Genomic DNA, 17782 nt, shown 5'->3' with positions numbered 1-17782 from the left:
AGGCGGCATAATCTTTTGAAATATAATATGCAGCACGGCGACGAATGTGCACAATCGCAGATCTTCCATTCCTTAATAAGTTAGAACCAAACAAGCGCATTTATTAATGAATGTGTAGTGTAATTACAAAACTCTGACTCCTATAAAAGCTCCCAACATTGTATCAATATGTGATAGTGTGCGATCTGATTTATTTCTCCGCCTTTTGAGCCAGCGTTCGACACAGCACCCTCTCAATCTCGTTTATATCACCTCTCGCTTCCTCTCGTTCTTTTACCATTCCTTTTTTTCCACGATTTGGGTTGGATTCTTACATTGCTCTTCGTATCCATCCCACCTTTTATATATCTGTCGAAATACTTCTCTATAAATTCTTCAGAAAGTTCTCGGGGAACCTGATCGGTCTGATCATACACAAAAAAAGATTCAACATTTTCGGTTTCTTTTATTTTCCCCCAAGGTTGCTGGTAATCCAAACCAAGGCCGAGTCACTCGGTCTGAACTGCACAAGAGTTTCTTGGCATTCTGTTGCTGCATAGAAAAAAAAAGTTTTTTCTCAGGTTGCTGGAGATTAATATCTTGAGCTTGTAGGATTCTTGGCGATATTTTGTCAATCAAAGATTCAGAAAGTGATTGTGTACAAGTCTGTAGCATCAAAATCTGATGGCTAAATTCGGATTGAAATGGCTGTGGGGTTTGAGATCGGTGTGGATGGTCTCGTTGAACTTTCTCTTAGCTTTGGTGTTTGTTTCGGCGGAGAGGGGCATGAGACTGCAGGCTTCAAGACCCAATGAAACAGAAGGACCTGAATCCAGTTACCTCCTCAAAGCAATAAATTTCTTATGGCAACCAGACAAATCGGGTTATCAACACGTTTGGCCGGTATATTCCAACTTTTCACAATCTTGTAAATACTTTACTCAACTAATGCGATGCCCTTTTCAATCAGCCAAATAATAACATTATATTTATCTTTTACTTAACCTTTATGAAAAAAATAAAAGATTGATTTAACTATTTGTTTTATGTGGTGAGTGATGCATGTGGATAAGTACGTTACATTTGGGATTATCTATCAGAAAACCAAAGATTCTTGTCGATTTATGGCTTCTTGACTCGTGCTATATATTAATAGACTCTGAAATTACTTGGGGTAGTTTAAATATGGGTAATTGGGATTTTTTCTTTACAGGAAATGGAATTTGGGTGGAAAATTGTTGTGGGCTCAATAATTGGATTCTGTGGAGCTGCTTTTGGGAGTGTTGGTGGCGTTGGCGGTGGTGGTATTTTTGTTCCTATGCTTAGCCTGGTTATTGGGTTTGATCCGAAGTCAGCAACAGCTATATCAAAATGTAAGATAAGATGTAACTTTTTTTCGTTCTAGTTATATTCTTGAAGGATGTTTTAAGCATTTTCGGTAGCTCGGTACAGATTGAAATAATTGATCTCAATGAATCCAAGATGAACTGATGAAGGGCACCATAACCCAAAAAAAACTGAAAGGAACTAAAATAATGAGAGCTCAAAAAAAAAAAAAAATAACACCTCGCGTGCCGCGTAGAATGATTAAAAAGGCCAGTATGCGGAGATCAGACTTTTTCTGCAGGGACTTTTTTAAGTGAAAAGTAAAAGATTATTGACCATATAAAAAGTGGGTTCTGAGTTCATTTTTCAGGAAAAATATAGTTATAAATATAATTATATATTTATGTATTAATATGATGTGATTAATTAAAAAATAAATTTTATTAAAAATAATATTAATTTAAATTTTAAATATGAATAAATCAGTATTAATATATAAATTAGTGTACCACTGTATTTGTATATAACAAAACTCAATTTTCCATGACCTTTCTTTACTGCATTTAAGCTTGGAATCTTGGAGATGGCTGGCTTTAAGCTTGGAATACAATATTTAGCTTTTCACATCGTTGCTTATATGCAAAATTTCTCGAACTAAACTAAATGCACGCAAGGAATCCACTTATAAAAGAAACCATGGCTTAATTTACAACGTTATAAAATTATTTTGTTTTGTGTCAGGTATGATCATGGGTGCAGCAGCCTCAACTGTTTACTACAACCTTAAGCTAAGGCATCCTACAATTGATATGCCCATCATCGACTATGACTTGGTACTGCTCATCCAACCAATGCTCATGCTGGGCATTAGCATAGGAGTGTCTTTCAACGTCCTATTTGCTGATTGGATGGTCACAGTTTTGCTTATCTTTCTCTTCATAGGTAATAATTTGTGAACCATAGTTCCGCCTGCCAGGCACCGTGCTCTAATAACACGTTGCTTTTTTTTTTTTTGGGTGGCTTGCAGTTACATCAACAAAGGCATTCTTTAAGGGTGTTGAAACCTGGAAAAAGGAAACCATTGTAAAAAAGGTAAAAGCATACAAATTTACGCATATATGCATGATTTCGAACTATGTTCTCTCCGTTAAAAGTCGAACATCTTTTATGCATTTTAAATATGTTTTATTTTATCACATTTGAAAGAAATCATTTCTATTTTGCATTTAAGATAACTTATTTGTGCATAATGATACACTTATAATTTCTTTACAATCATTTTATAATTCATTTTCAATCAATCAATATAATTATGCCACTCTATTAAAAATAAATTTTAATATTATAAAATTACCCTTTATTTTATGTAGAGTTTGTAAAGTAATTGTAAAGAAGTTGTAAGTTGCAATATACCATTTCGCTCCTGAATATTTATTGTCAACTTCAACTTCTTAAATCTACGTTATAAATGGATTTGGGCCTTCATTACCTCATGGTGTTCTAAAAGAGTAGGGAAAGCATTCAGTTTCACGTTTGGTCTGTATGCACCTTTTGTTTTTCTGTTATTAATACTGAAATCAATTGCTTACCATTGAGTCTCATTGTTCCAAATTTTAGGAGACTGCTAAGAGACTGGAGTCAAATGGTGAGTTGATTCTCTGTTCGTCTAATTGTATAAAAAGTAGTGCTTGGAGTTTATTTCTGCATTCAGTTTTTATATTTGTCTTCCACTACCAGGTTCTGTTGGTGCAGAAGTGGAATACAAGCCTCTTCCTGGTGCTCCAGGAAATGGTGTTCAAAAGGACTCCAAAGATACAGAGGTAAGAATACTCTTGGTAAACTGTCATTGTGCAAGAACCTATAAATAGATAATAAAAAACGTGTCATTGTGCAAGAGTATTCTGGAAGCTGAGTCAATGCAAATATTGCAGGTCGGTATTCTTGAGAATGTTTACTGGAAGGAACTTGGACTTCTCGTTTTTGTTTGGGTTGCATTCCTTGCAATTCAGATCGCCAAGGTTTTATCTCTTATTCCGTGCTTTCCTGTAAAAAAATCTCATATCATTCAATCCTTGATTGTGTGATGTTCAATAGCATAATCATCTCCCACTGATGACAGAATCATACAACTACATGTTCGACGGCATACTGGGCATTGAACTTGCTGCAGGTATTTATTTTGACACTAGAAACCACCCCGTGTTATTTCCTCTCTTTGTGTACTTTAAGTTTGTGTTTGGCCGGGTTACTTCAAATACCTTACACTGTCCACAGATCCCTATTTCTTTTGGGGTATCTTTGTATGAAGCAGTTGGCCTTTACAAGGGACACAGAGTTATTGCATCCAGGGGAGAAGAAACGACAAATTGGCGAGTCCATCAGCTGGTTCTCAATTGCGCCTTCGGTATATTGGCTGGAATGGTTGGTGGGTTACTTGGACTTGGAGGAGGGTTTATAATGGGTCCACTATTTTTGGAGCTGGGAGTCCCTCCTCAGGTGAGTTTGTGGTTTTCATTAAATACATCTTATTATTCACATACATACAGATATGTTGTTATATCGTCTTGAAGTTGTGTATATGTTGCAAACTAATAGTTAAGCAATGTGTTGAACATGTCCAACTATTAAAAATCAATGGAAAAGGGAATCTCGTTGTTTACAGATATATCATCCATAACTTCTGAGTTCTGTGCAGGTCTCAAGTGCCTCTGCCACCTTCGGAATGACCTTCTCTTCATCTATGTCTGTTGTGGAATACTACCTTTTGAAACGTTTTCCTGTTCCTTACGGTAAGTCAGTAGTACACCCCGATGGTTCGCTTTCTCGGGCTTTTTTCTTTTAAATACCATCCATCATTTTGACAAGAAGACTAGGTGCTTTGCCTCCAGGCAAAGGGACTGACTGTGATTCATACAAATTTCATTGAACATTTGCAACTTCTTGTGGCAGCTCTCTACTTTGTTGCTGTGGCTACCATTGCAGCCTTCATAGGGCAACATATTGTAAGAAAGTTGATCATTTTACTTGGAAGGGCATCACTGATCATCTTTATCCTAGCCTTCACTATATTTGTTAGTGCAGTATCACTTGGTGAGCATTATTGTTCCCGGTCATTTGGCCCATCGAAATATAATTTTCCAAAATCTGTGAATTCGAATTCTGAAAAGATTGGTATCTGTATCTGTATCTGTTTGTTAGGTGGGGTTGGCATATCAAACATGATTGGGAAGATTCAGCGGCACGAATACATGGGATTTGAGAACCTCTGCAAGTATGAGGCATAGCATGTTTCATGGCTTGGCTCTTTCTTCATTACTTTTCTCCCACTCCCTCGCTCTCTCACCAATTTGTTTATGGGGTTAAACATACTCCTAAGGCTACAAATAGCTTTCACTTTGTATCAGTTATTGTATGAAATAATGGAAGTTGACTATTGCTTTGCTTCGTTCACTTTGTTCATATACCATATCTACAATTTTTTTTTTTAACTCCCAGTTTTCTTAATTGGACTAATTACGTGTTTCATTTTACACTTTAAACTAAAAATAAAAATAAAGAATCAACGTATATATTAAATTATTTATATTTTTTAAGTTTCACCGTCAGTTAATATTTAACTGTTAATATATATATTAAATTTAACGATCTCAACTCAACTTATTTCATTTCATTTAATCATTATAATTTTTTAAAAATTTCACACAAAATATAATAAATAATTTAACTTTTTTAAATATTAATATAATAATAATTTTAAAAAAATAATATTCTAATAATAATTTATTCAATTTTTAATTTTCATCTAATCTTAACTAATTATTCAAACCTCATCTCAATCAATCTCAACAAAAACAACTGAAAAAATAATAAAACAAGTTTCAATTGTATTTGGATTATCTGTTATTTAAACACGGCTGTTTACTTTTTTTATATATATAAAAAATGAGAACAATAAAGAAAGAAATGAGAGAATTTTTATTTTACATCAATCGGAGAGTCGCAAAGTAACTTCGAGCTTCGATATCTCTGTCTACTTGTTTTTTTCCTTGTCCGTATGTACCACCTTTTACGTTGGATCGGCCGAAGATTTGTAAAAATCTCAAATAATAAATTTTAAGCAAATTTTTATAAAAAAGTAGGCTTCACTTTAAAATATATATATAATTATTTTTTATTAATAAAATCTTTGTTTTTTTTAACAAATGACTTATATAAGACTTGTTTATTTGAAATTTATACATAACATTATTCATATTTTTCTCAAAAACTTCTTAAAATCCTTTTAAAAAATTTCAATTTCAATTTAAACACCTTTCAATTTTATTTTAAAAGATAACTTCTATATCAACATTTTACCTAATCATTATCAATTGTAGTAATAAGTAAATAAAATATAAAAACCTACACAACACTACCTTAGTAAATTATACTGTAAAACCTATTTAGCTTTATCTATTCATTTTTACAAATTTTAATATAGAATATATATATATATAATATATTTAATTTTTTGTATATATATATTTTTTGACAAAAACTCAATAAACAATACATTTTAAACAAGTTAAGATTTACTCAAAAGAGAAATTAAAAAAAATCATTATTGAAAGAGACTCAGCACAAGCAATACTTGCCATTAACAATCCAAAAGCTGCAACAGATTGAACCATACAGACAACTACTAGAAACATTCATTACACACTACAAGACTTTGAACAATAGACTGCAAAAATAAAAAATCATTGATCTCAAAATTGATGCGCTTATCACTTGGCACAATGAGCGATTTCTAATAAAATTTTTAGAAGCATACCCCTAAATTGGATCCCTTTATGTGTTCTGGACTTTAGAGTGGAAAAGACTCTCATTTTATTGTATAATTACTCTGCTATTATCTTTTATCTTCTGCTTTTCAAAAAAAAAAAGAGTCAAGATTTGCTAAAAATTTTTCTAACGCTGGTTGGTTTTTGACTGATCACAAGTTTCCTTACCATGGGTTGCATTTTGTTGGAATAGATATTTTGCATTTAATGCCAAATTCTGAATTTTATTTATAATTTTATTAATTTTTAAAATATGGATGATGTGGTAGGCACTGAACCGTCTTTCTATATCAACTGTATGATCGAGATTGATGGGCACACAGTTGAAGACGACGTTGTAAGTAGCAGAAGAGGAACTAATTATGATCACACGTTGTTTGAGATTTAGGTTCTGCTTCCTAGCTGAGATTTTTCTGGTAAAAATTTTAAATTTTATGATTAAATATTAAAATATTATATTTTAATATTATTATTATTTTAAAATTTAAAAAAATTAAATTATTTATTATATTTTATATAAAGATTTAAAAAAATTATAATGATAAAATAAAAATTTTATATTTGAGATAAAAAATTCTAATGCCAAACCGAACAATCTCTTAGAGTTAATAAAAAAATTAAAATATATATATTTTTAATTATGTAATTGGTATAGGAGGCTTTCTATAAGTCTTTCGTTGAAGTCTGTCCAAATTCCAATCCTGCCTTGGATTACGATTGTACCCTTAAATTGATTTTCTTCGCCTACCTTTACCTTATTTCCTCATACTTGATTTGAATCCCTACCATTTTCCCCCACGCACACCACCGTTGACCAACGCACCGTAACGTTCCCAGCTCATCCGACGATTTGCCCATCTTCCAGACGATTCCTCGTCTCCTCCCTCTCTCTAGGTTTCGAGTCTGATCTGAGGTACTTCTCGTTTTCCTACTTTCAAAGATAATGAGGAGATTTGAATCATGCATTCCTTTTTACTTAAAATTTCTCTCAGCATATTTTGCCTTCCTAAATGGGCCATTAATATATATATATATATATATATATATATTTATAAGTGTATATTTATCATTACCAATTGACTGACGGACATAAGATTACAACCAATCTTTTCAATTGGTTTACTGTTTAACTATATGATTAGTGTTCATAGGTTTCGGAAGTTATGAACTGGATTCAGCGCAAGATCTATCTTTACAATGTCACTTTTGGTCTCTACATGTTGGATTGGTGGGAGCGTTATCTTTTCAGTATCCTTTATTTTCCCCCTTTTTCGTAAGATCTGATCAGCATCAAGTATTCTCTTCTACTTACTGTTACGGATCGACCCTAGATTTTGCTTGCTTACCTATAATTGCGATGCAATATTGTATTTCTCGTAAACTGACGAAACTGTGGAATTGATTGTGTTCAATTTTGGATAACTTTTACGAATTAGACCCATTGCTGCTCAGGTGCCATAGAATTGTTTTCGTTGCTTCAATATTTTGGTATTGTATGTCAGGGTGGCATAGAACCAGCAGCGTAAGCGAGAGCTGGGGTTTTAATTTTTTCCTTCTAAAATTCGTTTTTCGAAACCAAGATTTGGGTACCTTTGGTCATATTTTTTTGCAAGCTCCTAGTGTAATCTAAGCAACTTTATTTTTTGGGGGGCAAAAATAGCAGTAAATTTGAGCGATGGTTTACGAAAGTTTTCTGGCCTGGTTGGTTCCATCTGCCATCTCAACCAGAACTAATTTCTCCCCTTTATATGTTTTTGTGCTTGAGTTCCTTAATTTTGTACCAGATACTTTGGTGATCATCTTGATGTGGTTCATTTTTTACAACGGATCACGATTTGTGACTGAGTTCTGCAAGAGGTAAACCAAAGAACCTTCATCTCTGGTTTCTTTCTGTTAGCAGATTTTTTCTTGTATGACTAGATTATCATATGCATAGGTGACACTCTTGTATATGTTTCATGTACTTGGGCTCTTGCCTATTCTTATTTTCAATAAGTGTTTGTTTAGCAATAAAAGAAAGGCATAAAAAGGCATAATTAGTACTTCCCTGCTTTGTGAATAAGATAGTTTTGTACTTGGTTACTGTGGCGTGGGACTTATTTTTCTTTATGGAAATTTTTGGAAAGCATGTGTCATGATTGCTTTTTGATGATAGTAGATTCTAAAGTTCAATTTGTATTTTAAAATGACCGCATTGCTTCCTTAGAACTAAACGAGAAAGGGAAGATGCAAATGAGAAAAGCTAGCTTGAAGAAGCTTGCCAGTTATTTCATTATCATGATGATGGCTGTACACCAAAGTATGCTCATGGCTTATTGGCCCAGGCATCGCCTTACACAAGTAAATCAGTTGATAGTGTCATTTCTTGCCTGAATGGATTGGCAACCTCTTAAATAAGATAGTGTTGGAATCTAGATTCAGAGTGGCTCTTGTTATGGTTCCAATAGTCTATTCATAAATGATTTTTCCATAATTTTTCTCAAATACCAGGATAAAATATTTTGAATGGTGTAACTTGCACAATTATGAAAATAAGAATACAGGATGTGCAACTGTTGCCCCGGGGGGTGGGGGTGTTGTTTTCAGATTACCATTTAAACTACTGTAGTGGTTTTATTAATTTGGGTGTTTTATTGTGGTGCAATTTTATTAGGCGATAGTAGTTGTTCCATCTAATTAAATTTGGAGAATTGAATCCTTAAATGTCTTTGTGCCTATATGTTAGGTGGGGTTTGCATATCAGACATGATTAGCAGGATTCAACGGCAAGATTGCATGGGATTTGAGATTCTCTGTTAGTACGACTCATTACATGTGTGTGACGAAATCTTTGTTTAATGTATCAATTATTGGTTTCGATGGAATGGCTTTTACTTCTTTAGATTTCTTGAAGGCTTTGTTATTAATGCTTTCAATTCATAGGATGAACACACATAACTTACAACGATACAATCATTTAGGATCAGACGATCTTTATCAGAAAAGATAGCATGTTTCTTCTTGTAGGAATTTTCGGTTATGTATTATTTTCCCAGAAGATGGATGAAAAGACCGGTTGGTTGTATTGCAACCCTCTTCCTCACCAGACACACATGGTGAAGACCCTCTTTTACCCCGTAAAGAATAAACGTGGTGCATTCCACATGGGATTAATCTCAAAACGGTTCGTTCTTATTTCCGAAGCTTCCTTCGTCTTAGCCTTCTTCTGGGAAGTTTTTCTTCTTCAGCTTCATCCTATTGGTATTGCTACTATTACAGCGACAGAGAGCGTAGAGATGAACAAAGCAGAATAGAGAAGCAAAGGAGGTCCAGAGCAAGTGTTGGTTGACCACGATCATTCTCTTCGGCGGAACGAAACGCTGGAACCGAGAAGAAAAAATAGAAACCAAATGAATGGGATTATGACACAATTCGGCGTTTCCTTTTACCTCTCTGGCAATGCAATGATGGCTCTAGTTTTAATTCTTCTTGGCGCTATGGAGGGTTGATATCGAGGATGTATATTGCGCAAAACTTGGTACGACGCAATGAACAATTATTGAGAGTTCTGAACTGCTCAGCGTTGGTAGTTGGGTACCCTCTTGTGACAAAATCATTGAAGCCATATCACCACGATGACTTTCTAGAAACATTACCCAGTCCAACATTCAAAATCAAACCAAACTTTACCCAAATCCACAACCGACTCATCATTTCAAAAGCTTATTTATTTACTTGAGGCATGGGTATGGGCACAGGTGGAGACAAGCAAATACCGAAATGCAAGGAAACAAACTTAAGCAATGAGGTACTCGAGCACAGCAATCTATGCTTTTTCTTCTACCCACGAAGAACCACAGATATGAGATCGAACCCTTTGGTTTTTCTCCTACCCACGAAAACAACCACAGATTTGAGTTGTAGAAGACGACCTCTCTGCTCTGCTTTTTTACCTAACAAAGTTTGGGCATCCGTTAGTTTCTCCTCTTAAATCCGTTTTCTTTTTCATTTTTTTAATATATTCTCTGACGCGACATTAGCTAATTACACTGCGGTTTCCCACCGCAGTTGTATGTAGAAGCACTGTCTGAAAAATCAATGGTATATACTACATGGCCAATTTTCTTGTATGATTTCTGAATTTGCTTCTAGATAGTAGGCCTGTCAACGGGCCAAACTCAATGCAACTTTCAGTTCAAACCAAAATCGGACGGATTTTAGAATATTATGTAGAGTTTAGTAATCTCGAGAGAATTCAATTAAAAGCTCGATCTCTCAACCCAAATGTGAGTTAAACTCAACTTACACTTGCGTAATTACAAAAGTATCTAAATCAAATTTAAGGGGAAAAAAAAAAAAGAGCTATTGCTACATTAGCATAAAAAATTATTAACAAAGCACACTGCACTAAAAAGGCTCCAATAGGAATGGAATATCTTCTTTATTTAAATGACATTTACAACGCCGATTTAGTTCAGACAAAAATATTAAAGTCCCACAGTGCTAATAGTCAAGTTCTTTACATATTTTTTTTCTTAAATATAAACGGGTGACAAAGGGTGGTAGCAGAACTTAGTAAGACGAGTCATCATTTGATTCATTTCGCTTGTATTGATAGAATTCAATAACCTTGTGACCCTTTCTATAGGTTAAAAATTCGCACTAAATAGATAGCAAGATCAGTTGTATTCTAATTTTGATTCCTAACGCTTGCAAATTTCTTCAAGCAATTTTCTTTCATAGCAATATATATATACACACACACATGTATCTAATTTGTATCCCATCATGATAAGGTAATATTGTCTATCAACTTTTGATTTTTTTTTTTTTTTAAATAAGGTTAATCCAATAATGATAAAAAAAAAAAGTGTTATATTTTCTACAATATAATAAAATAAAGATGAAAGTATGATATATAATAGTATTATTTTATATACATGCAAATATCTATTATGATCTCATCAAACAAATATTATTTGTGTGAGTCAAGTATACTGATTAAAAAAAAAAAAAATACATACACAATGTGTCTGAATAATAATGTTTGTTTACTTAAATCAAAACTATTTCATTTCATCATTATAATTTTTTTAAATTTCCATATAAAATATAATAAAAAATTCAATTTTTTTAAATTTCAAAATAAAACTAATATTAAAAAATTATATTATAATAATATTTTATTTAATTTTTAACAAAATATTTCAACTCATTTCATTTAAATTATGTAACCTAATGGACCCTTTTGTCAATATAATTTCTATAATGTATCCCAAAATAAGCAAAATGGTTGCGAATAGCATTTTTTATTAAGAAACAAATGCCTAACAGACCAAATTGAAGAGAACAAGCGAACGCGTGAGGAGGACGCGATCCCAACCGGCGACTACATATTCCGCGTGGACGTAGAACCAGTTCTCTCTCTGTGAAGGAAGAAAAAATACCTCTCTCTCTCTCTCTCTCTCTCTCTCTCTCGACAAGTCGGGAAACCCTAATTCGCGAGTCTATTTGTTTAACACTGTATTGGAAGGGCGAAAGGAGAAGGCAGCCATGGTGTTCTACTTCAAAGCCCGACCAGATGCTGGCGATTTCACCATATTCATGGGCATCGACAAGTACGAGAACGAGGAGCTCATCAAATACGGCTTCTTGGAAGACATTTGGTCGCCTCTCGCCTCTCGCCTCTTCCACTCTATAATTTTGATTTTTTCCTTTTTCTTTTAATAATTTACAATGATCCTGGGTTGTTCTGTTTTGATGCATATTATCTATCTGAATGCACGGGTTTACAAATAATAATTAAATTGTGGAAAAGGAAGAAGAATGAAGATTTCAATGCGCGCGCGCGTGTATTGGCTTATTTTCATGTTTACCCAATAAACAATTTGTACTTTGTTTTGGTCTCATGTGTAATTGGATCCTCTAAAGCCTGTCTGAAATTTTAAGTGGTCTGTAATTCAGTCAAGAACCGTTTTCTTAGTAAGGTTTGTTCGTTGCAGGTTCCATGTGGATAAAATGTCTTCCGCCCATGTTTATTTAAGATTGCACAAGGGTCAGACAATCGATGATATAAGTGAAGGTTTATTGGAAGATTGTGCTCAGCTTGTCAAAGCAAATTCCATCCAAGGCAAAATCTGAACTAGATTCAGATTCTTCCTGCTTCTATAAAACTAATCGTTTAATTGGACATATAGTCTTCTATTATGTGGTTAAAGAATTGGTCATTACCTCATAAATGTGAATTATGGTACTTCGACACTTAATATAGCAATAAAAAGGTAATACAAACGAAATGAGGTCCCCTACTAGACATACTTTTTAGTTTAGGTAACTAGGATAAAGTTATAGATCGTTATTGAGCATTCCTCTTATTTGAGTTTTCATTGTTTATTTTTTACTTTTAGTTTTATCTCTAAATGACACAATGCTTGGTGTTATAGATGGTGTAACGTCCCAATCACATGGCCTATACTCCAAAAGCACTAGTCAATGATACAATTGGAGTCCCATTGGAACATTATAAAGAGCAAGAACTTCTCATTTCTAAGCAATGTGGGATCTCATATACCACCTACTTTTATCCTTATCACATGGGGTATCACAATCTTCCTCTCTTAAATTCCCGACGTCCTCGCCGAGCCTGTCCTTTGTAGATGACACAACTCAAGTCCCACATTTCTGATTGAGATAAGACTCTGATACCATTTATAACACCCCAATGGAAGGTCCAAACCACATAGACTATACTCCAAAACAACTAGTCAATGATATAATTGGAGCACCATTGGAATCTTATAAAGAGCAAGAACTTCTCATTCTCAAGCAATGTGGGATCTCATACACCACCTACTCTTATCCTTATCATATGAGGCATCACAGATGGCTTTCTATGTTATTATAATGCAGGCAACAAGGTAAACAATGTTGATGTTGTTTACACTCCCTGGTCCAATTTGAAGAAATCCGCTTCCATGGATGTTGGTCAAGTTGGTTTTTACAATCCTAAAATGGTGGGCTTCTCCCTCCCTGTTGCATGTGAATATTGATATCCGGGATGCTATTTTGCTTAGTAACTTGTATTTATTTCGGATGAATGAGCATGATAGATAGCTCTTTCTTTGATTTGATGCCACATACAGGTTCGAACTGTGAGAGTGGACAAGCGGATTAACGATATTGTTAATAGGTTGAACAAGACAAAAGTGGAAAGGAAACCTGACTTGAAAGGTACAATCTTCCTTCCAGTATTCTTTTAGCTAGTACATGCTCGGCAATTACTATCGTTGCTCTTTATGATGGAATTGGCACTCAGATTTTGGGTGGGTCTTGTTCCTGTTTAGGATAGTTTGCAATTTTTCCATATATTTCACGTTTTTCTTTACATGCGTGGGAATTCTGATTGGATTTATTTTGATTTTAAGTCTTACTTGAATATTCTATAATCTTGACATGGTAATGCTACAAGTCACTCCATATTATCATGTAACTGCAGCTGAGCGAGAAGCGGTTAGTGCAGCAGAAAGAGCAGAAAGAAAACAACAGCTGAGAGATAAAGTAAGTTCCATATATGCTGCACTAAACTTGTTCAGGTTCAGAAATCTGTTTTGTATAGGGATTGGTGGGGTCTTTTTTTTTTTTTTTTTTCGTAAAAGAAAACATTTTCATCAATCCATATGCAAAACAGATTGAGGTTTTGCATGTTAGAATATTGGCATATGCGTTTCTTGGTGGTGGAAATGTGTTTTGGGTAAATTTTCGATGATACTTATGCTCTTGTAGCCCCGATAGAGCTCATATGTTGGGTGTTAGGAATGCTACTCCACCCTATCTAATTACTAATTACAACAGTTTTCGATTTCCCCCCTGGAAAATCATATCTGACTATCAACATCATCTGAAAAATGTTATTCCTTTGTTTGATATAAGCTCTCGTTTGACTGTCCTATTAGATCCATGCCCACCCGTATTATGAAAAAGCTGAAATGACTTGTTTAGTTTGTAACAGCAGTGGGAAGCTCTAAAAAGGATTTTTTGGAGTTTTTTTAATTACTGCTTCATTAGGTTTACTCGACTGTTTTTGGTGATCCTAGGAAGGGGAGTTTTATATTTCTGGTTTCTTGCAGTTCTGCTCTGTCCTACACATTAAATAGGAGAAATAAAGAATGGTTAAACTTGTCTTCTCTTAATACTAAGTTCCATGAGTGTTTCTTGTAATCCGAAGTGCACTAAGCATTCAACTTGAGGATTTTCTCCAATAGCATGTCATCATGCATTGCCATCACTATTATAGACCACCTGATGGCAACCAAAGTGAACCGAGTCTTAAAGATATATTGCAAGTTCCAGATGGACCAATCACAAGGTCAAGAGCTAAGAAGATTAAAGAAATAATGTAAAAATTAGTGTAATCCACTTGGGATGAGTTTAGCAAGAGCCATTTTTTATTGGCTTAATTTTGCTTTCTTGGGTTAGTTTTCAAATTGACTGTGGGTTCAAGAGATTTCATTCCCACAGGTTCATATCATCATCGTATCATTCTTCTGCACACTTGTCGAATAATTTAGGGTACTTGATATGATGAAGGGTAGATTGTTTAAATTGCAGAACTCTAGGTTCAATTTTATCTTATCCAATATTTAGACTAAATGTCAGTAATCTGTTGCATCAGGTGAGAAAGGAATGGTAAACTTACCAATCAGAAAAAAGAAAAGAAAAGAAAAGAAAGGAATGGTAAACGTTTGATGGTGTAGAAGTTCCATTTTCATGTGTTTCAGTCAACATTGCTTCTTGTTTGGGTGGAAGTGTCTTGGAGCTTACATATCGACGATTCTTCTTTTTGGATTTTATTGACATTCTAAGAAATGGTTTTAGTTAGCTAGTGGGTTCTTTTATCTACTTTTTCTTAAGCTTGACTTGTTCCCGTTTTGTTTTTTCCCCTAACTTATAGTGGGTAAAAAATTGATTCTCCACCCCTCTTGGACATTTGCTGAGCTTTTGCAGTTCTGTGGTGTTTTTAACATTGACAAAATTTAGAACAAAGCACTGTTGGTAATTTTATAGCAGTCGTATTTTTAGATGCCAATTGAAAATTTACATTTACCGATCCAAGTCATTCACATTGTCTTTGCAGAAACGGCGTGAGGAGATGGAAAGACTTGAAAAGGAGAGACAAGCAGAGCTAAGGAGTTACAAGGGTTTGATGGTCTCTGAAAATATGACATCTAATAAGCAGATTGCAACAACCAGCAAGTCCTTGCAGGAAATGGAAGAAGATTTCATGTAAGCACATCATTCTTTAAAAGCTCGGTAGATGCCTCTTGCTGCCAAAGTTACTGGGCCAAGAAAGAAGTGCGATTTTTATTCATTTTAAGGCCTGAAATTATTTCCCCTGTGCTTGAATAACTCAGTACTTGGTCTTTCTTTGGATGTTTAATTATTGACTCCTCGCTACAAGAAATAGCATTTGCCACGGCAACAGAATGGGTTGGCGGAAGATGCTGATATCTCCTTTTACTTTAATATGTAATTGCAAAAGCAAGAATTGCATGTTCCATCTGATTTATTGCTTGGTTTGAATTTGATGCCTGGAAACTGTTGCATCAACTTCCACGAAATTGCTCCAGTGCGTTTCTGCAAAACCAGCTTGATATCGATGAGTTCGAGGAACAGTCTCTACCCTAGCGACTGCTTGGAATGATTAAAATGAGGTGGTGGTATGTCATGTAATCCCAATACAATATGCCATGTTCTCTCATTGCATATAACTTACATAAGCCCCTTGTTATATTAGCGTCCTGAAGCTACAGGCTTTGGTACAAAAAGATTCTTTGCATTTCAATCCAGGGAAAGGACCGCGTGCAGTGAGTCCCAAGTGCAGAGAGTGGACGGTAATATATTTGCTTTTCAAGAGATTTTCTGAAGTAGGGAAATGATATTTTCACAAAGAAAAGCCACCAATAAAACCCACCAATTGTATTTTTTTTTTTTTTTTCTCTCTTAATGGTTAAGGAAATATTTTTTTAATGAGTTAGTGATTTTTTTTTTAAAAAAAAGCTTAATGGTCCAAAAAAATGTTTGAAAAAAAAAAAATTTCACGTTTGGTATGAGCTTTTGGTGGCTTTTCTCGATGGATATTGTATTACTGATTTTATTTTATTTTTTTAAAATCTACTCATTATCTACACATTGAACATTTTTTTTTGGCCTTACTAAATGTATGGTGGATAGATAATAAGTAAAAAAACTCAATTAGCTTAAGAGGAATAAAATAAATATATAGTATGATGTGTGATTTTTGGGATGATGGGTAACAAAAATTCTTAAGATCTTTAATTTATCTTTGTTTTGTTCCGTAGTCAAAACTGAAGGACGTGATTTAGGAGGAACTTATTTTTATTTTTCTTTTATTTGTCTAAAAGAAAAATAAAAATAATAGGGTCTCTATTTACTGTCCACAAGAAAAAGAAAAAGAAATCGTCCACTCAATTTATAACTACGGGATCATGCAAATGTAAATAAAGTGAGAAGTTTGGTTGGTAGAGCAAAAAAAATGTATTGGATTATGCAAATGTTAAAAAAACAGACTTTTAGCTAAGCAAAACAACTTCTCCGATCATATTTGGTGTTTACTGTAGTTAGACCAAAAGTTATTTCTTCCCTCAAAAACGTTCTCTTTGCATTTCAAAATTTTCATCTCAAACTAAAAATTTTCATCTCATCACATCATTACAACTTTCCTAAATTTTTATATAAAATATAATAAATAATTCAATTTTTTCTTAATTTTTTCAAATCTTAAAACAATAATAATATTAAAATATAATATTTTAATATTTCATCTTAAAATTCAAAATTCTCATCTTACTACCAAACCATACCTAGTGTAAAGATTATTTTGAGTTTTAGAAATTATGATGTTTTAGGGAATAATTTTCTAAAACCATTACAATGTTCACTTCTATCTTCTTTTTCTCTAATTTCCTTTCAAAAGGCTACCGCCCTCATGCATCTCTTACTTACTCACATATGTTAATTAGGATTTTTCCAATTTGTATCTACCAATTAAATGTTAATTAAAATTGGGATTTTTACAATTTGTCTCTATCTTCTTTTGTTAGGATTTATCTCTACCAATCATATATTAATTATAATTTGATTATTAATTAATATATAATTGGTAAAATTGTAAAATATTTTAAAAAATAAATTAGAAAAAAAACATTATTAAATTATTAATACTTTATTATTATTTTGACTAATAGATAAATAATCTAATATAGAAATAAGTTTTGAATGAAATAGTCAAATGTAAAATCATGTGATATTATATAAATTATAATTTTGTATTTGACTATTTCATACAAAACCAATTCTCACGCTAGATTATCCAAATACTATATATACATAATAATAAAATATTAATAATTTATTATTTATTAGTTTTTTGTAATTTATTTTTATAATATTTTACATTTCTAATTAAATGCTTTCAAGCACCAGTTTCAACGCATAATAATAATAATAATAATAATAACAACACAGTAGCCAACTGGATCAACTTCCAGCCCATAATCAAAACTTCCACACAAAATACTAATTCACATAAATAAGATAACTAAGATTACACAATAAAACACACAACGGTAATGTAGCATGGTACCTTATCCTGCTTC

At 33.4% G+C, this 17782-nt stretch overlaps 3 protein-coding genes across 4 annotated transcripts; all 3 read left to right on the top strand.

Annotated features, from left to right (window-relative positions):
• The first annotated feature begins 71 nt into the window (after nt 1–71).
• On the top strand, nt 72–4755 carry LOC122314873 (sulfite exporter TauE/SafE family protein 3-like). The gene is made up of 12 exons (XM_043130505.1): nt 72–882; nt 1193–1352; nt 2047–2247; nt 2333–2397; nt 2923–2950; nt 3043–3125; nt 3237–3323; nt 3425–3475; nt 3580–3801; nt 4001–4094; nt 4255–4395; nt 4504–4755. Exons 1-12 carry the CDS (start codon nt 664–666, stop codon nt 4587–4589), a joined length of 1437 nt encoding a protein of 478 aa, XP_042986439.1. The 5' UTR covers nt 72–663; the 3' UTR covers nt 4590–4755.
• A 2118-nt stretch (nt 4756–6873) lies between these two features.
• On the top strand, nt 6874–9198 carry LOC122317457. 2 transcript variants are annotated; one of them, XM_043134566.1, is made up of 4 exons: nt 6874–7041; nt 7271–7376; nt 7913–7985; nt 8854–9198. In XM_043134566.1, exons 2-4 carry the CDS (start codon nt 7292–7294, stop codon nt 8879–8881), a joined length of 186 nt encoding a protein of 61 aa, XP_042990500.1. In that variant the 5' UTR covers nt 6874–7041; nt 7271–7291; the 3' UTR covers nt 8882–9198. The 2 variants fall into 2 exon arrangements, with proteins under 2 accessions (XP_042990500.1, XP_042990499.1); XM_043134565.1 differs by having other exon boundaries at nt 6881–7041; nt 7280–7376.
• Nucleotides 9199–11486: 2288 nt separating this feature from the next.
• Nucleotides 11487–15661, top strand: LOC122316524 (coiled-coil domain-containing protein 25-like). The gene is made up of 6 exons (XM_043133120.1): nt 11487–11773; nt 12110–12237; nt 13017–13120; nt 13250–13337; nt 13603–13664; nt 15241–15661. Exons 1-6 carry the CDS (start codon nt 11661–11663, stop codon nt 15391–15393), a joined length of 648 nt encoding a protein of 215 aa, XP_042989054.1. The 5' UTR covers nt 11487–11660; the 3' UTR covers nt 15394–15661.
• The last annotated feature ends 2121 nt before the right edge of the window (nt 15662–17782 follow it).

The sequence above is a fragment of the Carya illinoinensis genome, chromosome 7, assembly GCF_018687715.1.
Source record: "Carya illinoinensis cultivar Pawnee chromosome 7, C.illinoinensisPawnee_v1, whole genome shotgun sequence".
Taxonomy (NCBI): Eukaryota; Viridiplantae; Streptophyta; class Magnoliopsida; order Fagales; family Juglandaceae; genus Carya; species Carya illinoinensis.
Note: the sequence above shows the minus strand (reverse complement) of the source record. Positions and strands in the feature narration are given on the sequence as shown.

What these genes read in the sequence shown, in the direction of transcription:
- LOC122317457 (XM_043134566.1), top strand. Translation starts at nt 7,292, where the DNA reads ATGAACTGGATTCAGCGCAAGATCTATCTTTACAATGTCACTTTTGGT. An exon ending in GTGGGAGCGTTATCTTTTCA is followed by an intron (nt 7,377 to 7,912) that starts GTATCCTTTATT and finishes ATTTTGTACCAG; the next exon opens with ATACTTTGGTGATCATCTTG. An exon ending in GTGACTGAGTTCTGCAAGAG is followed by an intron (nt 7,986 to 8,853) that starts GTAAACCAAAGA and finishes CCTATATGTTAG; the next exon opens with GTGGGGTTTGCATATCAGAC.
- LOC122316524 (XM_043133120.1), top strand. Translation starts at nt 11,661, where the DNA reads ATGGTGTTCTACTTCAAAGCCCGACCAGATGCTGGCGATTTCACCATA. An exon ending in GTTTTTACAATCCTAAAATG is followed by an intron (nt 13,121 to 13,249) that starts GTGGGCTTCTCC and finishes TGCCACATACAG; the next exon opens with GTTCGAACTGTGAGAGTGGA. An exon ending in AAGGAAACCTGACTTGAAAG is followed by an intron (nt 13,338 to 13,602) that starts GTACAATCTTCC and finishes ATGTAACTGCAG; the next exon opens with CTGAGCGAGAAGCGGTTAGT.
- LOC122314873 (XM_043130505.1), top strand. Translation starts at nt 664, where the DNA reads ATGGCTAAATTCGGATTGAAATGGCTGTGGGGTTTGAGATCGGTGTGG. An exon ending in GCTTATCTTTCTCTTCATAG is followed by an intron (nt 2,248 to 2,332) that starts GTAATAATTTGT and finishes GGTGGCTTGCAG; the next exon opens with TTACATCAACAAAGGCATTC. An exon ending in TTGCAATTCAGATCGCCAAG is followed by an intron (nt 3,324 to 3,424) that starts GTTTTATCTCTT and finishes CACTGATGACAG; the next exon opens with AATCATACAACTACATGTTC.